At 38.8% G+C, this 25,260-nt stretch overlaps 2 protein-coding genes across 3 annotated transcripts in view; one reads left to right on the forward strand and one right to left on the reverse strand.

Moving 5' to 3' along the window:
• The window catches only part of LOC105930955 (ras-GEF domain-containing family member 1B-B), a 17,972-nt gene extending 15,063 nt beyond the window's left edge, over nt 1–2,909 (forward strand). Inside the window, exons 9-14 of the mRNA XM_036140127.1 lie at nt 268–347; nt 463–558; nt 655–750; nt 1,738–1,861; nt 1,958–2,030; nt 2,118–2,909. Of these exons, the coding sequence (XP_035996020.1) occupies nt 268–347; nt 463–558; nt 655–750; nt 1,738–1,861; nt 1,958–2,030; nt 2,118–2,151 (503 nt within the window). The 3' untranslated portion in view covers nt 2,152–2,909. The remainder of the gene's footprint in view (nt 1–267; nt 348–462; nt 559–654; nt 751–1,737; nt 1,862–1,957; nt 2,031–2,117) is intronic.
• LOC105930969 (anthrax toxin receptor 2) lies at nt 2,882–24,968 on the reverse strand. 2 transcript variants are annotated; one of them, XM_036140128.1, is made up of 17 exons: nt 24,650–24,968; nt 22,203–22,274; nt 21,627–21,698; nt 21,429–21,510; nt 19,703–19,807; nt 19,258–19,326; nt 17,486–17,566; nt 17,332–17,392; nt 12,174–12,269; nt 10,395–10,464; nt 9,066–9,144; nt 8,801–8,896; nt 6,269–6,319; nt 5,758–5,853; nt 5,492–5,665; nt 5,259–5,339; nt 2,882–3,509 (listed from the first exon to the last, which is right to left on the reverse strand). In XM_036140128.1, exons 1-17 carry the CDS (start codon nt 24,775–24,777, stop codon nt 3,471–3,473), a joined length of 1,452 nt encoding a protein of 483 aa, XP_035996021.1. In that variant the 5' UTR covers nt 24,778–24,968; the 3' UTR covers nt 2,882–3,470. The 2 variants fall into 2 exon arrangements, with proteins under 2 accessions (XP_035996021.1, XP_035996022.1); XM_036140129.1 differs by having other exon boundaries at nt 24,618–24,704.
• Nucleotides 24,969–25,260: the final 292 nt, after the last annotated feature.

Genomic DNA, 25,260 nt, shown 5'->3' on the forward strand with positions numbered 1-25,260 from the left:
GTAAAGAATCTGTATCAATACCTCCTCGTTCTTTTGTTTCTTGCTGTAAAATATAGCAAAGAAAGAATCCGCCGTTACTGCCTAAGTATCTTTGTATATCGGAGCCATTAAATTGACTAAAGCCAACAAATGCAGTGCCAGCTGGAGTTTAGGCTGACTTTAATCAGTTTAGGGAAGTCTAAACTCAGTTAGCGGAGGCCTGGAGCTCTGCAGCATGCTCTTTGTCCTAGGTCTGTCTCCCTAAACGCTTTCTCCTTTGTCTCTCAGCTGGGATGAACATGAGTCCGGTCGCCAGGCTGAAGAAAACCTGGAATAAAGTCAACACAGACAAGTTTGAAATCCTGGAGGTAAAAAAAAATTATTCACACGCGTCAGCAATTGGCAGATTAGATGCCTTAGTTCTCAGCTCAGCTGTAGGTCTTATAAAACGTGTCTGATGACGTCCGCTGTGACTTCATTCAGCACCAGATGGACCCGTCTAGTAACTTCAGCAACTACCGTACCGCGCTCCGTGGCGCCACCCAGAGATCTGAGACTGCACATAGCAGCCAGGAGAAGGTGAGGGGGGCCCTGTATGCATTACTCATTGAAAAAGAAAAAGGAAAACCTGCCTCTTCCTCTTTTAAAAACTAAATCAGCCATCATCTCCTGCAGATTGTGATTCCTTTCTTCAGTCTCCTCATTAAAGACATCTACTTCCTGAATGAAGGCTGCGCCAACAGACTGCCTAATGGACACATCAACTTTGAGGTTAGTTCAAAACGTTTTTCAGAATAAAAACAGGTGACGTTCTCATTTGGTCTAATAGCTCCCCCTTGTGGCTAAGAAAGTAACACATTTTACCTCCAAGCGTTTGTGGTAAAATAAACTTATCTTGAAACATTCAGCTGGAGCTCCATGGCCGAACTGCTTTGTACACAGGGTTTCTAGCTTTTTTCTGGATGTGGACAATTATGGGAAATATATGAGTTTAATTCCCATTTTAATTCTGTCCGTTCATTTATTCAGTATTTTTACTCATACATACATCTATCTGCCATTTGGTCCCTCCATCAATATGCTTCATCATCTGTCCTCTGTTTATCCATCAATTTGCTCAATCCATCGCTCCATTTTTTGATTCTCCATCCATTCATCTGTTTATTCATCATCTGTCCATTATGCAACTGCTATTTTACTAGCTACCAGTTGCCTATTCAAATCTTTTATCTCTTGTCCATCAGTTCATGAAAAAAATCCGGGTTTATTTATCATCCATTCATCCTTTTATATATCCATCTATGTTAATCATCCATCTATGCCTTTCTGTCCATCCCACTGTTTATCCGTCAATTCCTTCATTAGTTCATCTGTCCATCTATCCAACTGTAATTCATTCATCCATCATCAATCCTTCCGTTTAGCCGTCCTTTTATTTATTATGCATGCCTCAGTTTAGCCATCCATCCAAACATTTATCCATAATTCACGTTTCCCCCTCATCCGTCTATCCCTCCCTTCATTTATTCGTCCATGTTTCATTATCATCTATCCATTCTGTTTCTTCCAGTCTGCCATAGAGTCACAGTAAATTGTTGCATTCGTAAAATTTGTCTCAAAAAGACAGAACTCTGGAACATAAGCTGGGAAGTTTGAAGCTTTAAGATATGTAGGAACTCTGTGCAGGTTTCCTGGTGTTTTAGAAGCCTCTCAGATGCATAACCCTCACATTCACGTTTTGGCGCTGCATCTTCACAGAAACTGTGGGAGCTGGCGAAGCACGTAAGCGAGTTCCTGGTTTGGCGTCAGGTGATTTGTCCGTTCGACAGAGACCGCCGCATTCTTCAGTACCTCGTCACCACGGCTGTATACACCGAAGACGGTCAGTCCGAGTCTTCAACGCTTTTTAAAAAAAAATCACACAACTGTAAATTGTAAGCCATTGGCAGATTAAGCTCAGTTCGCCTTTTTGCTGCAGAGCTGCACCTGGCCTCTTATGAGAGTGAGGGACCAGAAAACAACATGGAGAAAGATAGCCGTAGGTCTCTGAGGTAAGTGCAGAAACATTTCTGAACCATTAATATCAGAAAACGAGTCAGCCTGTATAGTAAAAGCTGCTTCTTTGTTTTGACTTGCAGATCTTCCCTTCTCCATCGAGAGAACCGCTCTTAAGAGGTTTTCTCGACTTTAGATACTTTTTGATTCGTATTCCCAGGATCAAAGTTTACATTCTGGACCTAAGTACGCTGTTGCAGAACAATGAATGCCGCTTGGAACATCCTCACCAATAAACTTAAGCCTTTTTTTCCCCCAACCCTTTGGGATTTCAAGGAGCGTCAGTGCCAGAGACAGGACTCCATTGTGAAGCTTGGATAGAAATACACTAAAAAGGATATTAGGCGAAAATGTGCGTGGATGTTTATTTCTAAGTACCAGCGGATGGATGCTCAACATGTTTACAGCTGCTGAATGGACAGGTTTTGCTTCATAAGAGTTATGGAGCTGACCACATTTGGTTGCATCATTATGCTTGCATACAATGGATATGGGAAACACAAACAGGAAGAGCCAAAATCCATTGATTTGTGTTACAAACTACAGCCTTTAAATAGCTTCTAGAAAGTGGTGTGGCTGTACCTTCAAGCCATTCATTTTTTAATGCTCATCCACAGTTGATCCATCTTAATTTGGATGGTAAAGTCACGTGATCACTCTATTATTTGCATTTAAACAACTTGCGACGTGCGCACTTTGGCTCTTTGTAAAGCTACATTACGTAAGTGGCGGCAGCATCATGCAAACAAAATGCACTTGACTGTGTGTCCCTGTGCTGTGTTTTATAGTATTCTGTGACTCTAGTACATACGAGTCTGTTCTTTCAAGTCATGTTGTATTTTGTATCAGAAGCTTAAAACTATTTTTTTTTTTTTTTTAAATCACCAATGAGCTTGTTGCAGGTTGGCTCGCTCTGTGATGGTAAGCTTTTACAACACCGGATCATGTATTATTAAAAAGCAAACCAAGTATTTGTTTAGAGTGAAGTAAATACTGATGTGTGTGTGTATAAAGAAGATCCTTCCCCTTTTTATCTTGCCTGTAGACCTGTGAGAGAGAACCCTTAATATCCAGCTTTGAGTGAAAGTAATGCTACGTTTTTCATGTTTTTTAAAGGCACACTGTCTATGTGTCATTTTTGTTATATTTTTTTAAAGATTTTTTTTGTGTACCTTTTATGTGGTCGGGGTACTTGTATGGAAGATGTTTGTGAAAGGAGACGTTTTCTCTTTTAAATAAACAGAATATCAGAATTTATTTCTTTGCTTGTTTTTTTCCCTTTGACACACAAACACTTTAACACATGTATTATGCTGTAACACCACCGATTTTACCTATTAATGTTTATTTACAAACACAAAAATCATTTCTGGAAGTATGTGTTGTTGATCTTTGGCAAACAAAATCTACACTGGAGAAGTTAAAGTTGATCCACCTCAGTGAGACCGAACTCTGGTAAAGTTGATGCAGCGACCCTAAAAGACAACAGAAAGGACAAGTTTCATAACACAATCTTATTAGCTAATGTCTTTAATGCAATTCTCTTAAGTCATGTTTTTTTATGAGCTATCATGTCAACATAATGCCACAACATCAAAACTACATGTTTTGGTTGCTTTTTCCTTCTTTTCCTTCTTTGTATTCATCATTGATTGTTTTAAATATCTACTATCTCTCTTTTGCACATCCCCAGACCATTTCGGTCCTGCTCCTGTAGTTTCGCCTTCAAGCTGTTCAACTGGAGCTTGATATAATTTGTCCTGTCCATTTTGGGTCACTTCAAATAACAATCTTAATGTCATCAGCATATATACCCGTTCTCGCTACCATTTTGAACATTAACCTTTTTATATATTGCAGCTAACTATACAGTCTACCTTTGTTTCTTCAGTGGCACTATAAGGTTTTTGAGCATAGGCAACATGTTAAGGGTCACACCACAGCATTTTTATGTTGGATTAAAGAATCAACTTTGACTAGGCCACTGCTGTGGCTAATGGCTGTCACTGATTCAAAGCTTTACAAAATGGCTTTGTATCCCTTTCCAGACTGATAGGGTTCAGCAACTAATTTATTCATAGATTTCATGAGTTTGTTGCATGATGTGTGGCTTTTTAGGTCTCTTAGCTTACTTCATGTCAGACAGTATGAGTCAAGTAAAACTAAACCCTAAATGTAGTTAATCGCTGTCAATTAATGATTAAATGAGAGGGGCATTTAATCATCTGAAACATTTATGTGCCGACACAATATGTAAGGGAGCAAATACTTTTTTCATAGCACAGTAGATCACAATGTCATCTGCAAACATTATCATCAGTGTGGTTTTCTGCCTAACTTCCCCTGTTACCAAGAAGATCATAATTACAAACCCGACATAAAAAAAATAAGCGAAATTCAAGAGTAGCCTCTCATTCAATTAAGTGTTTGAAGAATGCATGAGTGTACCCAGTCCTCAAACCAAAAGCACCATTGGACTTTTCCACTGGTCTTTTTGTCCAATATCTTAAATCTGCTTCATTAGCAGCATTGATGGAACACAACATTCGACTGGTTTATTTTAATGTGCCTTTCGGATGCAATTTGACACCTTTAAAAACCTTATAAGTCAGGCTTTTTCACATACAGTTATGGTACACACTTGCTAAATTACTCACCTTTTCCATTTTGGGGTTGAACAATTATATGGTCCCATTGATATCTCAAAATTTGGTTAAAAGACAGTAAAAAAAAAAAGATACAACAAAAAGTAATTACCTAAACAAGAGATAGATGACTAAAAGAAGCAGGTTTAAGATGGGAATGACAAATTGGTTGTTCATCTGAACAACCAATGTTTTACCCTATTCTGATGGTAAAAGTCGAGAAAAGAAGGATTTTTATCATCAAGTCTAACACAAAAAAACAAAAAAGCTAATCCTACACTGGAGAGTGTTTGTGTGAGCTGTGTTTGATGACAATATGTGCAGGCGTTCACTGCTAATTATAGCAAGCTAAGTGGATGCAGAAAGCTGTTATTTGTCCACCTGGGTGATAATAATCAGGATTAACGCTGAATTACTGTCTGTTAGCAAATTAATGAGGTTGTTCTATTTCTAAAGCAAATGCATTTGTGACAATCTGTGCCAAATAACAATGGTTCTGACTAACTTAGAAAAAGCATCCATAATCATCAGTTTTATTTGTATTTTGTTTAGTAGTGAAGTACTGCGATGGTCCCTTGCCTTGTCCTGAGGTGTGGGCCTCATGATTGCCACTCTGTCGTACTGCCTTCTCAGTAATGCCAGCACGGCATCAATACGTCCCTAAAGGGTAAAAAAAAGGATGTTTTTTTTTTAACAGTTCAACATTGCATTAGATTAACTAAATACCTTACACGTAACATATTGTTGCTATATCTCCCAGTCTCAAACTCCTGACTTATTGTTCTGAGACAGTATGGATAGATCTGTCTCACCTTGATGGGAGTGTACCATTTGGCTTGGGATGGGGGGTTGTAAACAGGAGGTGGTCTTGGTGGAGGGCGAGGAATGATGGGCTCTTCCACTTCCTCTGGCATGGTGACTGTGGCATTTTTGGCTTTTTCTAGTCGCGACCCTTCCTCTGTGGATCCCTTCTGGCCCCATCTCACCTACAGCAAGTGGTTGCATTAGTCTCACGTCACAAATTTGAAAGAAATAAACCCTAAAGAGGTTTTTCCTGCTCAGAAATGAAAATGTTCACCTCCATGCGTCTGATTCCTCCAGCACCTCTTCCTCCATAGTACGAAGCATCCACTGTAGGCCACTTGTGTTTGGGCAGAGGATCCTCCTCTGGTTCCTTAGTAAACACAACAAAAAACATCAAAAAAATGCTTGAGAAAAAAAATCTACACAACTTTGTACTCTTAAATTCCCAAAACAAATACCAAATGTAGGATTTTTTTTTAAACAATTATGATTTAGTCCAAGCCAACAGATACTAACTTGCAACTGTGATATATCGGGCTAGAACTTAATCTCTACCATGTATGACCGAAATGTAAAGGCTTCTGTTTTTCTCGCTCGAGCGCAACAAACGAAATCTGCCAAAGCGTTTCCTGTCAGCCTCCCAAGCTCCACCGACGCTCCTTCTGTGTTCACCCAAAATTATCCTCCCTCAATCACTTCTGCCAAGATGGCAGCGTGAGCTAAAAACCCTGCCCTGAATCATGGCAGCTCTTCAGAAAGTACTCTTTTTTTTTTTTTTTACTTACAAAAACAGGAGGTGGAGGAGGGGGACGAGAGGGAGGGGGGTCCCTGATGACCTGTGTGAAAACAAAACCAAACAATAAGAAAAATGGTAAAAAAAAAAAAGGGTTTCTACTGTAGCTCAAATGTCAACCTGCAGCAACCTTTTTACCTGCAGTTATAAATTACTACTTTTGAAAAAACAAACACTAAAAGTAGTAGATAAGATAAGTAAGGCCAGGTTTATGGTATGCTTCATTGTTAATTTGACGGCTGTATTTCTAGGTTCTAATAATATTTCTAATAATATTAATTGTAGTTGGAAATTGTAGTTTATGGGTTCAAAATCAAACAAATCAACTGGAGCAACCCAACACTCTGGTTTCCGACTTGGACATTCACTGTTACTTTACAGTTTATATCTCATTAAATCAGCCACTGAAATGTAAACGTGATGAAAGTGTTTAAATGTAAAAATGCTGGTTATTCTTTTCTGCTTTTATTGCTAATTTTAGCTGCAATACTCACCAAGCACAGCTCTAAATCCAATGTTGCTTCTGTGCACATACATTAAGTTACAGTGAGAGCTGCGTTAGTTTTATCTAATACAATCTGTCACATGCATGTTCAATCTCTGCTAATGAAGTGGTTTCTTAACTGCTTTTATGCTTAAAAAGTTGAAAAAATATATTGTTGATGGGTTGTGTTTCTAATGGTCGCTAACTACAACTACCAATTGGTTTTGCCTTTATTCATTGTCTCAATTCTAAGAGTTTGAATTTTTAAAAAGGAAATCCGACTTTTAAAGTTGTAGGCTTTCCTGCTCCAACCTCAAAGTGCTAAATGGATGTCTAATCTAGAAAAACCTGCGATGTGTGCCGTATTAGACATTTCTGGAGGTGTGTGTCTCTAAATTAATCAGATATGGAGCAACCTTTTGGTACTGAACATGATACAATGTTCAGTACATTGTTACCAACTTGTATGGCTAATTGTGGCCAGCTCAGTCACGATTAGTTACCAAACTGCAACTGAAACATGGTTAACATGGGTGTGACATCATTGTGAAATCTGAAAATATAGCTCCTGGGGGAAATTGACCTAACCACAAGAATGCGTCTTTGAGAGCACGAGATCTCTTCTGACCCTCAGCCTCTAAATCCAGTCTTACTGTCGTGGATATGCCCGATAGCTGCGTTAAAAGACTTTGTATACTAAAATCACACAAACACAACCGCCATTAAAGGGTACATATTATGCAAAATTCACTTTTTTCAGCCCTTAAATACATTTTGTTGTGTACTTGGAGTCCCTAGGACTGAAAAAAACATTTGAATGTAGTCTGTCCTAGAGCTGCTTAGGTATCTTTAGATTATTTTTGGTCATGTTTTTCAAGCCGTTCAGTTTTCTCTGTTTTTTATTAGGTTTTTTTGAACAATTACATCACAGTATTTGCGCGGAGCTGCTAGACAAGGTCATGGACTTTCTTCCGGCTTACCAATTTTGCTAAACCGGCATTTTTATTTCTCAGAGGGATTCTGTAGTCCCAGTTGAAGGATGCTGAAGCTACAAGTCAAAATATTTGGCTGTTCGTTACACCCCCCTCAGCATACGACAAAAATCAGGGGGAATCGAACCCTCTGCGACCTGAAAGGGGCTAGGGTGCGAAATGCTACCTTTAGATTTAAAGGGACAGCACCAAAACCAGTTGTTCTCAGATACACCTAAGAACAGGGGGAAACAGGGGAATGTGGGTTACAAAAACGAAGAATTCAGACCAAAGCATTGCAGTTCCATTTTATTTCAAGAATCTTTATTGTCATTATGTGTTACCACAAGGGCATTTTTGGTGAGACGCCGGCTCACAATGCACACAAATTACAAATAATAGACAATTATGTCAATGATTGTGTAGATTAGCCACAACTGAATGATTTCAATGTGAAAAGGAAGAACTGAAACGCATCATATGCTTGTTGATTTGATTGAATCTGACTTTGTAAAGTGCTTTGAGATGACGTGTTGTGAACTGGCACTATATAAATAAAATTTAATTGAACTGACTTGACAACATTCCGATTTGAATCTTTAAAAACTGGAGGTTTCTCACACAACTCAGCCTCGAAAACAAATGTGGCTGTCTCATGCATAGAAGTTGTTCATTTGCTCCGTCTACGCAGTAGTTGGCACATTTCAAAGTGCTAATAACTGTGTGAATATTAGATTTATTAATAATTTACCTTGGTGAATTATTCATACATATGTTACAAGATCAGCTCTCCTAATTAACATATTGGTACACTATAATCAGCTTTCTTAACTGTAGTTAGGGAAAATTTCATTCTGGCTTTAACTTCTAAGAGCATTCGGTTTACTGTTTCAGCAAACCAACTCCCAAATTCATCTGGTTCTCTGACGTGTAACTTAAAAGACGATTGGATGTGCATCATTACCAAATGAAAAGCAGCACACCGGAAGAGAGGCGTGTGGTTGTCATTTTACAAAAAAAAAAGCCTAATGAAATGAAGAATATGCAAATAAAGGGACGATAAGCTTACCACAGTGCAGCAGAGAGGCCAGAACCACCAAAATAAACCAAGGGCCAGTAACAGCAACAGAGCCAGCAGCAACCACAGCACCCAGATCCCATTTGACTGCAACAAGCATGGCAAAAAATGCGTCATTCTCTTCAACTATGTAAACATGATTAAAAAAAAAAGAGAAACAGCAGTGCTGCCTACGTTCTGTCTCTGTGAATGTAAATGTCAGATTGTCTCCTACACATAGAGAGGTTGTTTTTATTTAGTTTAAATTGATACCCACGCATGTGGTGGCGTGTATGGTGATGGGCGCAGAGATGTAGGACTGTCCATTGTTCAGGCTAATCAGCACTTCAACTGATCTGTAATCAACAAACAAGAGTCACTGAAAAGATTATTTAAAGAAGCAGACGCGTTACCCCAACAGTGTCTCCTGGGAAAACATTCATTGTTGGGAAATAAACTGCTGAGACCTCAATGAGAGGAAAAAAGTGTCAAAGTGTCCACATATACTTAAGATATAATTTGGCACGTTTACAATAATCTTTGGAAAACAAAAACCCAGGACAACCTAGAAGAAAGGGAAATATTAAAAACATAAATGCTGCAGTTATTAGCACACACAACATTTGTAATGTAGCTTAAACTTCTTTTAAAATTGTCAAATGATTTAAATAAACATCATCTTTCTCTTGGATAACGTGACACATAGGCCTGTTTCTTTCAAGCCATTCAAGTAAGGCAGATGCGTTAATCTACTGCACATAAGGCAGGAAAAAGCTTCAAGATAACATCTACTTAACCTTAACCTGACTATATTAACGATCAGAGAAATAAAAAAAAAAGCTTAAAATTACTGGAAGTCTGACACATCATACTGGTTGAAGACCAAAGCTTTTCTTGTATCCATGCACAGTGAGTAAAAGACTTATTTAAAAACTCTCTCCGTTAGAGAACTGAAGCAGAATGGCATTGGGGGGGGGGGGTTGTCTGTCTCCAAATTAACTTTCAGATGAAATCTAGATGCCATGATGGTTGGAAAGCCTTTTCCTTCCCAACCATCATGGATGTAAATATGGTGAGTTTGCTCAATTCTACTGAGGCTTAAACTAGAACTGTATGCTTTGGTCGGATGAGCCAGTGGTTGAACTTTTCAGTAACATTCCAGGTGGGTCTGACATAAAAATAAAAAGGATGAATATAAGGGAAAGATCCTCATGCACAAAGTCAAGTAAAGCGGATGATCTGTGACGCTGTGGGCCTTTTTCTATTTAAAAGCAGATGTGAACCTTGTTGGTATGTGCAGCACCCTGAAATTATTCCTAGATTGGGGAATAATGTTTCTCCATAACCAAACACTCAAATGCTCTGTTTTTTTGTATTTGGTTATTTATTTCTTGCATTTCATAATAACTGTTATAAATAAATGCCAAGGTTAAGGCAGAGCTTGGTATTTAAAATGGCTTATCAAAATAAGATAAACTGTGCAATTATGCACTTATTATTTTTTTTAAGTTTTCCTGTCACAATCTAACTAATCCCTGACACAAGGCATTTTTTAAGTACAGCTCAGTAATGGTTTTAGGTGTGTGTGTGTGTGTCTACGACTTACTGTCCAACTTCTTGTAGACGAGGAGCTGGACACAGCAGATAGCCATCTCGAACAACTGTGGGCTTCTCCTCTGACAGGAAAAGCACACAAAACAGAGCTCAAGATCCAAGAGGATACGCAACATTGTGTTGTGTGAAACCGGAGCTGTTGTACCCTAAATGATGAGTGGCGTTTACAGATTTCACAACTAATTCTTTGTGGTAAAATATTAATAAAAAAAGATTGATTTTTATACAAACCACAGCAAAGTCCCAGGACCCAAGAGTAAACACCTCTCCTACAATCTAACAGCAGCTAAACACAAATTGCATGTTTTCTGTGCTCGTCCTCTCAGTGACACTGACCTCAGCACAGTTCCTGTCATCGACCCATTAATAGACTAATGGGGAGAGAGCATTAACTCCCTCCCTCTGCTCAGCCTCATAAGGTCTCCTCTGTACTCTGGCTGCAGCTGATAAAAGGCAGCCACTGTTTGTTTCTCAGTGCCATGACTCCCGACTTTCCACTGCAGCGCAGATTTCTGCACGCTGTTTCAAGCGGAACTCGGTTTGTCCCAGAGAGCATTATAGCGCCTTGTAGATGCGCCTTTAAGCGTTGGTGCCAGGAGTTAACATTCACTTCGTGCAGTTTATACCATTAGCAACAAGCAGTTAGCATCTTGCGTCCCCTCCTCGTCAATACCTACATGCTCCCTCTGGCTCAGATCATAAAAACAACAACATCAAGTACCATAACTATGCTGACGACACACAGCTCTACATCACTGTGTCACCAAGTGGCTATGAACCCATTCAAGCGCTGAGTAAATGCTTAGAAGAAATCAATGCATGGATGTACCAACATTTTCTTCAATTGAATGAAAACAAAACTGAAGTAATAATTTTTAGGCCGATAGAGGAGCCATGAAAAGTTAGCACACAGCTTTGGTTACTTCGCCTAGTAACTACTGATCAGGTCTGAAATCTGGATGTAGTGATGGACTCAGACCTGAACTTCCAAAAGCATCTAAACACAATTACAAAGTCGACCTTCTATCACCTGAAGAACATTTCCTGGATTAAGGGACTAATGTCTCTATTTAGTAGAATTGATTACTGCAACGGTGTTTTCACAGGTCTGCCAAAAAAGTCCAGAATGCTGCAGCACGCATCCTCACTAAGACTAAGAAAGTAGAGCACATAGCCCGAGTTCTAAAGTCCTTACACTGTCTCCCTGTATCTCAGAGAATAGACTTTAAGATACTTCTGTTAGTCTATAAATCACTGAATAGCTTAGCACCTAAATACATCACAGACTTGTCATAAGTGTATCAACCCTCCAGACCGCTCAGGTCTTCTACCTCTAGTTTACTCTGCATACCCAGAACCAGAACCAAATGTGGAGAAGCAGCATTTAGTTCCTATGCTCCACTTATCTGGAACAAACTCCCAGAAGACTGGAAAAGTGCTGTAAAACCTGAGTTCCTTTAAACCAAAGAAAAAAAATATTTGTTTAGAGTAGCCTTTAAATGTTAATGTTTAGTTCAGACTGTTGTAATTTGTCAATCATTAAATTAATCATTAGATTAAGTTTGTTGTCCAATTTATCTTGACCCACTACTTGTCTTCCACTGCAATGTACTTTCCTCTGTAGGTCCTCTTATATGTTCTGTTCACTTTAAATTGTCTTGTTACTGAAATGTGCTATACAGATAAACTTGCCTTGTCTTTTATTTGCACAATCATTGAAAACTGTGAACAGGTAGTAGCTGACTGCTGATGGCATTAGTGTGTCATTTACTGTAAGTCACGTCATTGGCGGTGAGGGAACAGAGAAGGTTGTCGATCCTCTTGGTTCCACTAAATCCGCTTCCCCTCAAAACCACGTTGAAAGACTCTGGAGAATAATAATCATAGAAAACAAACAGGAATGACAAAAATATACATCAAATTACTGTTTATGCAGCAACCTCCACAAGATGTTATACCCCTTTAAAAAAATTGCATTAAGACTTTAAATAAATCAAATATTTTGTTATCATAATTTCACCCGCTCACACTGCAAAAAGGGGAACTAAAAGTAACATTTTCTTAAAATTAGTATATTTTTCCTTGATTTGAGCAGTTAAATAAGACTATTTGCAAGTGGAATGAGCATTCTTACCCCTAAAATAAGATAATTAGTTATCCTGCACATGAAATAAGATGATGGAGATGAATTGTTCTTATTTTAAACTGCAAAGATATTATTCCATTGGCAAATAGTCTTATTTACATGCTCAAATCAAGGAAAAATACACTAATTTCAAGAAAATGTTACGTATTTTTAGTTAAATTTTTGCAGTGCAACCTTGAATTTGACTATGTACCAGGCCCAGAGCATCACAGATCCTCCACCCTGTTTTTTCCCTCCACATAAACTCTGCTGTATGCCAGATCCAGAGTGTATGCTGCTGAAAAAGCTCACCTGACTAAAGCATGCAGTTCCAGTTAAAACCTGCATTTTTTTTAAAACCCCAGACAACAAACAAGATTCAAACAGATTCTATTTCTAATTATTTTCAGTTGTTTTATTTGTCTATTTTAATTTTACAGTTATTTTTAGTTGTTTGTGTACAGTACTTTTTTGACCTCTGTTCCTGTAAAGGGCTTTATAAATAAATATGGTACGGTATGCTATATTTTGCCTTCATTGTCATGCAGAACAAAAACACAGAGGCTAACAAAAGCCAAAACCATAAATGTGAAATCCAGAATGGCACCGAATCTCATGTTCAGATCTGCTGAGAATGTAAATTATTATTGCATCAACTCAAATTAAATTACCTGTTACCTAATGTAACATATAAATAAGCAGATTTCCACCATTAGATGGCAACTCAAGCTTGTTTAGCTATTTTAACAGAATGCCAAAATCCCTGGCAACAATAAATGCTTTTTCAGCCATCCGGAAGTTTCTTGAACCCGCCATTGTTGTATTTGCATCCCAGGAGGACCTCTGATGTTCACAGTAGAAGATATTCTGGGAATGTCTGGCACAACTTCTATTTCTGAGGTGCATGGAGCGGAAGAACATCCAAACCATCCGGATCAAAACACAATGAACACTTTAAGCAGTTATTCTCAAAACCTATTTTGATTTTTCTTTAGGTTAGATTCTATGTTTTAAACTAAATTTAAGACCATACTAAGAGCTGGTGGGCTTAAAACGGTCCTGACATCAGATTTCTGTCAGACTGGAAAAAAAAAAAAAAAAAAAGAACGAAACAAAAAGAAAAAGATAGCAGTCAGCTGAAACCTACTTATTCAGAAGTCATACAGCGTCTCCACTCTAAGATATGACCCCCTGCCCCCATATGTTTATCTGTAGGTGGAGTTTTCCTCTCCCTCATGGCATCATTTTGTTAAACCTAAACAACTAGGTACTCAGCATTCCTACAGAGCTCCATTTTGGTTTTATCTGTCTCTAGATGATTATCGTTGAGAGATCGAGCATGATCTCATAGAACTTTGTGTTTTTTATTTTCTGTACTCATAAAATCCCCGTGCAGCATGTGATGCAGGCCAACAGATACTAATCTGTTTTGGTCCGACTCAGACTGATGTTTTCTTTACCCATTCCTGCTCCACTAACAGACTTCTCTTGCTAGGTTTCTGTTCCTCAACTTGTCCTGGGATGATCTGACCCATTACATATGGTAATGGGAAGAGTTTTGGGAATGGGTGGCCCACTGATAATCTTGGGGCGGCACACCAAAACCGGAAACCATAAGAAAATACCAGACGATTGACAACACTGTCCTCATATGGGGTTGGGACCCATAGAAGTGATTTTTTCCCACATGTTTTAAAGAAAGGATGTTTTGAAAAGCTAAAAAATAAATTGCAACTTGAACTGGCTCTTGACTAGCATGACTAGAAAGTATTCACACCCAATTGCTTTGTTTACATTTTACTATGTTGCAGGCTTATAGTTTTTGTTAAATAAAATCTTAACAAATAGCCCATGATGAAATGGCTTCAGACATTTTTAGAACTTTACAGCATAGAAAAAAGAAATATTTCAGTTTGACGTAATTGCTACATAAATATTCACACCCATTGCTATGGCAGTCAAAAGTCAGCTCAGGGGTTAGGGTTACATCTGATATCCAGAGATCATCCTATAGAGCAGTGGTTGCCAAACTTCTCAACTTGCGACCCTCAACATAACATCGCTAGATGGTGACCTTCTTTTGGAAGGGTATTGTTTTACTTTCTGGAAATAATGAGACTAAAGTCAAAAAATTGCGAGAATACAGTAGTAATATTATGAGAACTTACAAAAAGGTGCTGTCTTCCATCTGTATTGAAATGAGGATTGTTGAGCATCTTCTAAAGTTATACTCTGGTATCAACTTTACAAACAAGGAAATCTAAAATCTTTTTAGCAAATCTGAATCTAATTGCTACTATTCTCAGGACTTTGAAACATCTGTGACTTTATTCTCATCATGTTCTTTATTCATGTACACCAAATATTATGACTTTATTCTCGTAAATTAAAAAAAAGAAGAATACTATGTGTAATGGCCATTGTAGATAAAAAAAAATTACTTTACTAAATTTCAACAAAAAATTCAGGAATTTTGAGATTAATTTCACATATTTGCAAGAAAAAACTTGGATTCTGATGTCGAAAAGGTGGACATTTTCTAGAAAAAAAGCTTTTTCCAAGACCAAAGTCAGATTTTCTATATTAAAACGAGTATATATCTCTTACATTGTAAAGTCATCAATTTTGAATCATTCAAGCAGGAGCTCTTGAGTCTCCTTGTGAAGATCTAAGAACCATCCAGGACGTCAATCCTTGCTAACACACCCCAACAGCGAGGTCATCATGCAGCTACTCTTCATCAGTAGGCACACAGAACCCTGGTTGAATTTAACCGAAACGCAACTCGGAGATTATCAGACCAGGACAAACTAAATTCTTTGGTCTGATGACCCCAAAGTAGGACTTCTGTCTCCCGACATCCTGACACTGAAGTGTGGCGGCAGCGGCATCTTGCTGTGATGCGATCGTTTTAGCCATTAACCGGATAGAGGAAGAGATAATAGTGGCTTCTTACAAGCTGTATGCAACGAAATTTCGTTCTGTTCGCACTCTGTGCATACAAAATATCAAATTAAGTTGTCTAAGTCTTCTTGCAGAAAACCTGCTCCAGAGTGTGTTAGATGCAATGACTCATCTTTTGACACAATGATAACCCTAAGCACACAGACAAGATAACAAAGAAAAGGTATATAATGTTTGTCTCGAAATGCTACCCATCAGTGTGCGAAATACCTGTCAATATTTGGGGGGGTCCCCATCACCCGATTGTTGCGCAATAACGATGTAAATTTTCTCAATATGCAGTAGGCCTATAACATTACAATGTCAAAGTCAAAGTTAGCTTTAATGTCAATTCTTCACATTCACCAGACATACAAGGACTCGGGAGGATTTTCTCATTCACCAACAGTGAAACAGATAAAGTGCACAGGCACAACAGATAAGATCAGTTCCTAATAATAAAATTTAAACATTTTTAGTATTAATTGTTGTCAACGTTACGTTATTCTTCTGTTTGGTGCGCACATGCCTAATTTGCATCCGCGAATAGGATTGGCTGGCTCCACATGGCATAAAAAGAACATATTTCCCCCTGGGATCATTAAAGTATGTCTGATTCTAATTCTGATATTTGTGAATAAATGTTTTGAATTTTAAATACTGGACATGTTGAGCTTAAAAAATTTTAGTGACCATTAGTGACAAAAAATATTTCATTTCTAGATTTTTTTGATACAATTTAAGACCCCCTTTAAATTTAGCTTTTGAGGCTTTGAGGGTTGTCTCATGGGTTAATCGGGGGGGTCGAGCCCCCCCGGACCCCCCCGTATTTCGCACTCTGCTACCCATCCTATCTGACAGTTTTAAAGGAACTGCGGACAAGAAGGGTAGAAAAAAAACCCAAACCAGGCGCCGAGCCTGTGAAGATACACCTAAGGAGAGTTGGTGATGCGATAACTGCCAAAAGTGTTACAACAAAATATTAACCCAAGGGGTGGAAGTACTTATGTTTGTATAGTGTTTCCATAACAAAATACACTCTCCTGTTTGGTTTGGGGTCGGGCTTTGCTGCTGAACTGCTGATCCTTAGATGTTTGGTGACCTGCAGCCTTTGGAATTACACTCCCTGGCCAAAGACAAAGACCGATCAATCTCTTTGATTACACAACTTGGCAACATATTGTCGAGTTCATCCAAAATCCCACAAGGGAGCTAGCCTCACCCCACCCTAGAGCTGAAATATTCTTTTGATACCTCATGTCACCAGGGGAATTATTTTACTGTGACCAACGCATGTGTAAAATGTCTCAGGCTTCACAAATCAATCTCTTATACTTTAAGACAGTGCCAGCTCATGCCATCTGGTAATAAAACTGTATAAATAGGAAAGAAAAGGTTACTCCATAGATTCAAATAGTCAATAAACCAATTAGTTTGAAACCACAATTGATACAGTAAAAAGAGGGTACACATTTAAATGCTGTGGTTTTGTGTATTTTATGAGTAACACGTTTTTTTTGGATGCTCTAAGTTGTTACACACCTGTATTTACTTTTGATGGGGTTTTTTTTCATCAGTGAAGAAACATAAACTTAAAACACCTGTTTTATGCTGTATATCAACAATAGATCATTAGATTAAAAAAAACACGCATACTGCTGGACTCAACAGAATAAAATCTCATGCCACATCACGAAAAAGATTCAATATTTTCAGCTACACATTTTTAAGGTCTAGATTTAAAGTTATCCAAACATGCTGTTGTAATACTTTGACCACTTCATTTTCCACAGCATCATTATTGCTTCATTTATTTTAGGACAACCTCACAGACAGAACAAAGTCCTCGAAACAAACCAACCGTTCACACAGACGCTGGACGGCTCTATCGTGAACACTTCACTGCACGACTGTTTCAGGACCTGCGAACCAGAGAGATTATGCTAGACCAACGCTTGCTCTTTGCGTGAATTTGCGCAGACGTCTGCATTTCCAGGCTCATGACACAAGCTTACCGTGTTGACGATGTCTTTAAGGGCGTGAAATCCGGACAAAACCGGGAACACCTGCTCCGTGCCGTCCGCTATCTCAGCGAGCTGCAACCAAAGTACAAATAGTTTCATTAGATCAGCCCCGATTCTGTTCATATACACCGTTGTCCCAAATGAGCATGTGAAACGTGTTATACTGGGATTTCATGTGGTAGACCAACGCAAAGCGGCATCATTGTGAAGTTGAAGAAAAAAATAGGCACGCTTTTCAGAATCATTTTTACCAGTAAAAATCTGAAAAGGGCAGCTTTATCTATTTCTGTTCAACCGCCATACTTTGATAAGTCTAAATTCAAGCCATAGTAATCAATTACCTTCAGAATTTCCCTAATTAATAAATAGCCCAAGATTTAAACATCTCGTAGAGCACCGTTTAATTAATCTTCCAATGATAGAAAGTGTATGGTACTACCACTAAGCTACTAAGACATGCCCCTTCACCTAAACACAGCCTTAGGTGGGCAAGCACACTATCTGTAGTGGTCCATGGTAACTCAGGCAGAGCTGCACACCTCAGGAAGGGGCATCTATTAGTGCATAAATCTAAACTTTATGGAAAAACGGTCAAGAATAAAGGGACTGATTGAAAGCCATGAGAAGCCCAGTTTTCAGTTTACCGCGAGCCATGTGGGTGACACAGCAAACATATGGAGGAAAGTCCTAAATGCAAAATCCTGCATGGCGGAGAGCTAACATGGCACGAGGAGGGGTCAGATGATGATAAAAAGGTGGAAGGAGCCAAGTACACAGCAGTTCTGGAAGAAAATCTGTTGGAAGTTGACGGCTGTGATTGTAACCCGGCAAACGTGAGTTCAGGGAGTTCGCCCTGTTGCTGTTCAGGGAGGTCTTTGGCTTGTGATGATGTGATGCTCTTTGCTTCAGCAGCATTTGGGGACGGCAAATCTGTTCCTAGGAGATGAAAGCTGCGGACAGCTGCCTGCAGCTTTCATCTGCTGCAGTAATGATAGCAGACAGGAAGTTTCTCTGGCATGATACCATTAGAGAGTGATGTAATTACTTCCTCTTTAGACCAGAGTGCTGGTGGGTCTGAAACTGGGCAGAGGATTTGCTGAAGACTTGAAGGTACATTTAGGGGTAGAAGCATCCTAGCATTGCCCACAACATTTCTTTTTTTCGCATAGATTACTGCAACAATTGATGCTGACAGAACTCATAGTTAAACAACACAATGCAATATTGCAGTATTATATTACTCCAATGCAATTATAAGGCTGTCCTTTGCTTCCTAAACGTCATTAACAATAATGATGCCCTGCCGACTGTGGAGACGACCACATGCCACAGCAGATGAGTGATTCTCAATCAGTGTGGAGCTTTAATGCATGTGGCGTTTTTCCCCCTGTTGGTTCTCACAGTCAACAAAGGGTGTTTCCGTTTATCCTTCTTAGACACGAGGACACATTCTTTAAAATGCACATTGGCTTCTTCCGGGCAAGTCAAAATCTCTTAAACTATCTTCAGACACCTGCCACCTGCTTACTTTGCACATCCCGGAAGGTTTTAGTTGCACTCAGACTAAGCAATAGGGTCAAGGTGGTGTGGTGGATATGGGCCACAAATAACAGCCTTTTTAAGTCCTTACTACAGTCTACCCCAGAATTACACAGACAGAAAGGCCAATAAAAAGTCAGTGTTTAAACAAGCAGCTTTTCTCTCACGGTTATGAATGGAGACCTCTGTGTGGATGGTAAAAGAAGAGAGGCAGTCCCTCCTACCTGTTTATGATCAAAGTCCATGACCCCCACACAGTACACCCTGGCTCCAAATCCTCTGGCTTTGTCGGCCTGGGAATCACAGGACAGGAGGGGAAATTCTGCTTCAGCTGACAGTGACCCACAGTTTATGGGATCAGAACAGATGAAGGATACTACAAGATGTAATTAGACCAACGTACTTTAAATGCAACCATCAGTTCATGCAGAATAGAGTTAAAAAAATAATCACTTTTAAAAAAGCTGAGCCTTAAAAATAAACCTTATTGGTCAAATTAAATTAAGTTATACCAGCTGGGTAACCTCCTCCACACCCACAACCTCAATCATTAGATACATTGTTAGCTGTGTGTGTGTGTGTGTGTGTGTGTGTGTGTGTGTGTGTGTGTGTGTGTGTGTGTGTGTGTATGTGTGTGTGTGTGTGTGTGTGTGTGTGTGTGTGTTTTACCTCCTTCACACTCATGTCATACAGGTAGATGTCCAGCTTGCCATCAGTCAAAATAATGATAATACTGGATGATGGTGAGGTTTGTGTCTTCATCTGCGCCGACACCTGACAGGTGAAGGATTTCGTTTGTTCGTTCATTCATTTATACAGAACATCTATATCAAATTATTTTGGGAGATAAGAATTTATTCAACTCATTACGCAAAAGGCAGTGCTAAAGATGACTGAATGTCTTTTGACTAAACCTAGGTCTATTAACTTCTTGTTACTGACTAATAGTCCCAGGAGGAGCCTTTTCTGGACAACTGCTGATTCCAAGATCATGAGTTTAAATAAACATTGTATGAGTTATCTGGATCTATTGCCACTTTTTCACAACCTGGAAATCGAAAATAAACTAACTAACTAAACACGTTTAGATAAAAGGCAATATGTTAGGTCGTTCAGAGACAACCCCGGACCCACCATACCTCAAAAGACTGGACATCAATTGGCATGTGTTCAAGGGGAGGTTCTCAATTTAACCAAGACAATATATTGAAAATGAGACTTTTTAGCCGGTAAGTCTAATCCAAACACAAAGACATTCAAAGCCCAGCTTTGTTCAGCTGAAACCACCTTTCAACCCCCTTTAGGCACTTTTCAGTGAGCCAGTCGAAACACAGTCTCCCTGTCATCCGTCAGCCCAGTTAAACATCAGCCTGGACTGAGAGGGTCTGACAAAGCAAGAAGCCTTGGCTGCAAAAAACAGCACTTGCAAGCATGGCTGAAATTTGGAGCTGAAGATCTAGTGAAATGTTTTAACAATCAGGGGCGACCAAGACTGACCAATTTGAAAAAAAAAAGATAAGAAATGTACTTGAGAGAGTCAAGGCTTTTAAAACCAGGATACACTGTACTGTGAAGCAAGGTGGTTGCCAGTATCAAATATCTTTGCCACGGCAGTACTGGTGCATTGCACAAATGCACTTTGAAAAGAACAAAAAGTAAGTCAAGTTTTCTAGTAATTAGTGTACTTGTCTTTGATTCGAGCAGGTAAATAAGATGATCTGCCAATGGAATAAGATTTTTGCACTTAAAATAGGAACAACTCATTTCCGTCATCTTATTTCAAGTGCAGTATTTTTAATTAACTTATTCTAGGGGTCAAAATACTTATTCCAGTTGCAGATCATCTTATTTACCTGCTCAAATCAAGGATAAATATACTGATTTAAAAGTTTTACTTATTTTTAGTTCTCTTTTTACAGTGCGAGACAGAACTATGAGGATGCACTACCTCCAACTTCTTTAAATTAACTCAATAACTAACTTATATGTTGTCTATGTGCATCATGAGCCGGTGTCTGTCTCAAACAAAATCTCACTATGGTGACACATGGTGGCAAGTAAAGATTCTTGATTCTTAACTTGGGCACCAATGGATGTTCTAGTGGGATGATTATCCCAATCCCACAAACCCGTTTTGGAACACATATCAAGCTTTTGGAAATACCTTACCAAATCCCCAACTCAACTCTATAGGAAAGCAATTATTTACTGATTTAGCCATCAGGAATTTGTGAACACCCAGACAGAATAATTGCAGAAGCATGTTGATGGTTATAAAAAAAAGTGAGATGAGATACAATTTGCTAAGGAACACTATTTTGGCACTATTTGAGGCTATATCTTTGCCTATGATCAATCACAACACTTTGTGATCATAAATAAAGGCTCAACCAACCGCTTTTAGGCCTTCGTGCATGTATGTTTCACCAGAAGGTATGATTTGTTTCAGCTTGTCGAGACCCTCCTCGATTTTAGACCTGTTGAACCAAACAACAAGACAAAATGAGCTGAATAAAAAACACACATGTATATTTTTTTATTAGAAAATAAAAGATGAATTGTAAAACAGAGGGACGCAAATACAAAAACCCACCTGTCTCCTGTTAAAGGAAGTATTACAACTGCCTGGGCTGAAAAGACAATGTAGGAGACCCTCATCCTGGGACTGAAGCACACCACATTGCCAAGCATTAACAAACATTACATGTGAATGTGCTTAATGTTAGCTAAAGGCTCAAACATGTGGTACTCCAAAGAGACTAAAATAACCTGCTACCCATGCTGGTGCTTTTCTTTTTCCATATTTTACACGGCCAAGTGGTTCTAGAGGTCAGAACTAGCTTCAACATATGTTGCATGCTGGAGTCCAGTTTTAACCACCAGGCTATTAGACCTTAATATATCACACACCATTACCCAGAGGAGGTTTGGAGCAGTTGTTGGCTTTGTGTAATGTCTGCAGCCTCAAATAGACATGTTTTATATCCTCTATTCCTCTGTTGGACTATAATTTGAAGACGGACCTCTACTTAAATGGGTTTGGTGTGCTTTGTGTTAATTTTTACATCCTGAAAGAATGAGTTTATGTTTAAATCTACTTGAGAAGGATATGTGTATCTGTTGCAGGAGTAGAAAGAGGAGAAGACGTGTACATATTTTATTGGATTACCTGACAAACCGACTGGTGAGCTGCTCCACAAAGCCATAGATCTCATGCCAGTGTTTTGAAACGCTCCCTGACCTGCAAAAAACAAACAAAAAACAAACAAACAGAAAAAGGCCAGTTCCTTGAAAAACTATTCAGCCCTTGTAATTTTCCACATTGTGTAACAAACTTGAATTTGGTTTATTTTGGATTTTATGTGACAAATCAACACATAATAGTGTATAATTGTGCAGTGGAAGGAAAATTAAACATTTTTTTGCAAATTCAAAGACAAGTAGCCCCCCACAAGGCCCTTATTCTCAGTTTTTAGACCAGTTCTCAGACTTCTTATCTGATTTAGTGTCAAACACTGACAAGGTCATTATAGTGAGGGATTTTAACATTCATGTTGACACTGAGTGTAATAACCTCAATGTAGCCTTTAATACTATGCTAGACTCAATTGGTTTATGCTCAAAATGTGCATAAACCGGCACATTCTTGCCTTCACACTTTGGATGTTGTGCTGACAAATGACGTTGATTGCAAACAACTCTGTCCTATCTGATCATTTTTAAAATAACATTTGAGTTCAATTTAACTGAGTTCTCCACCCCCAAAAGAAGGTTTCATCATAGTAGATCTTTATCAGATAATGCTGTATCAAAGTTTAAAGAGTCTGTCCCCCTTACAATTTTCTCAGTATCACAGAAATACCCAGCAGTGTGCAGCAATGATATTTCTTCCCCTTCACAAATTGATGCTTTTGTTGATAATGTTAACTCCTCATTGCGTTCTGCATTAGACAATGTAGCTCCCTTGAAAAAAAGTGATTATTTACAGCAAGTTGGCTCCCTGGTTTAATTCAGAGCTGCGCTCTTTGAAGCACAACATTAGGAAATTGGAGAGAAAATGGTGCTCTAGACATCTAAAGGAATCCTACCGAATCTGGAAAAATAGTCTACTGTTGTATAAAAAGACCCTTCGCAAAATTAGAGCAGCATATTTTTCATCATTAATAGAGAAGAATAAAAATAATCCTATGTTTCTCTTCAGTACAGTTGCTAAGCTTACACAGAGTCACAGCTCTGTTGATCCATCCATTCACTTAGCTCTCAGCAATAATGACTTTATGGGATTCTTCATTAATAAAATTGATTCCACTAAAAATTAAATAATTGTCATCCTCAAAAACATGATTACCCTGTCCTTGGTGAGTGAACAGTGTTGGAGGAATCTTTAGAACCTGTGTGGTGTTTGAACTGTTTAGACTCTTTAGCTTCATCTAAACCTTCAACTTGCATGTTAGACCCAACCAAGCTAACTCTCTTGATCAAGATGACTGAATAAATTACATACCTATAGCTAATATTATTTTCCTATCTAAAATTCTTGAGAAAGTAGTTGCTAATAAAGTATGTGAACATTTGCAAGGTAATTACTTATTAGAAGAGTTTCAGTCAGAGCTCATCATAGCACCAAAACAGCTCTGGTGAAGGTCACTAATGATATTTTCATGAACTCAGATAATAAATTTGTGTTTGTACTTGTCCTGTTAGATCTCAGTGCTGCATTCAATACAGTTGATCACAATACTCTCCTAGAAAGACTTGAACATACTGTAGGGATTAAGGGGAAAGCTCCAATTTTCAGTTCAATTCAATTTTATTAATATAGCGCCAATTTTAAACACGTCATCTCAAGGCACTTTACAAAGTCAAATTCAATCATCCAGACAGATTGGTCAACAGGTTTTCTATGTAAGGAAACCCAGCAGATTGCATCAAGTCTTGACAAGAAGCATTTACTCCTCCTGATAGAGCCACAGTGAACAGTCGTCTGCATTGTTGATGGCTTTGCAGCAATCCCTCATACGGAGCATACATGAAGCGACAGTGGAAAGGAAAACTCCTGCACAACCAGGCTCAGTGTGATAAAAAACAAACAAACAAAAAAAAACATTGAGGTTTGTGGTTTTAATTGAGACAGAATGTGGAACATTTGAATTACTAGTAGGCTATTGTAGTTTTGTAAGGCAGTGTAACCCAACATGAATATCTAAAGAGCTGTAAAGAACTATAAATTGACAGAACACCTTCTTTATTCAGCAAACGCTGAGTAGTACAAGAAGAGAACTACAAGAAAAAGGTTGCCCGTGAGGAGTTGACAATGTCTGATGTCAGATTTTAAAATAGTCCATTGGGTTGTTTATGGATAGTCCCTTCTATATTTTTCTTAGTAAAATTGCAAGGCACTAGGGACAAACTATGGAGGGTAAAAATTAATTTACGCCAGCCCAAAGATGATTAAAAATACACTGTAAGACCAGAAGTGTACCAGAGTTGGTGGGACACAGGGAGCTAAACACACAGCCATACAAGGACAAAAGTGAGGTAAAGGCTTTCTCTGATGCGGTGAAACTCATACTTATTTAATTACCTGCACAAACTGAGCCACCGTCCGTAACTCACCTGTCCAAAACAAAATAAATATCAAAAGCCCCGTCGCAGGACGCGTCTTCCTCCTGCAGCGCTGAACTTGTGAATAAAACGCGCAGAACCAGCAGCAGGATTTGGCAACGCGTCCAGATCCGATCCATAATCCACGCATTACATGTCAGCCCCCAGTTGATTCCTCAGAGGATCAAAGAAATGAGCCAATCTTGTTTTTATTTGGCTTCAGACCGGCTGCTCACATGTTGAATCGGCGCTGTTAAGTGAGCGGTAGCAGCAGCAGCAGCAGCAGCGGGGTGATGTTGGTGAGACAAACGGGGCAGGGTGCACACAAGGGGCAGGGAGGCAGGCAACACCGTAAATCTCCGCCAATGAAAACAAAGGACAACTTCCGGGATCTTAATAATAAGACCAAGAACATAGCCGCCATAACGACCTGACTCAGGCAAAGAAAAGGAAAGCAATGGAGCTTAATTCAAATTATTACTTGGCTTTAGTGAAATAATAAAAAAGAAAATCCAAATTTACAATTTAATTTACCACCATCTCCACTCTTTAGCTACTCGGTGTTGCTTGTAAAGTCAAGCATATTGCATATTTTCTCACATTGTTGTGGATATCGTCTGCTT

This window comes from Fundulus heteroclitus, chromosome 8 (genome assembly GCF_011125445.2).
Source record: "Fundulus heteroclitus isolate FHET01 chromosome 8, MU-UCD_Fhet_4.1, whole genome shotgun sequence".
Taxonomy (NCBI): domain Eukaryota; kingdom Metazoa; phylum Chordata; class Actinopteri; order Cyprinodontiformes; family Fundulidae; genus Fundulus; species Fundulus heteroclitus.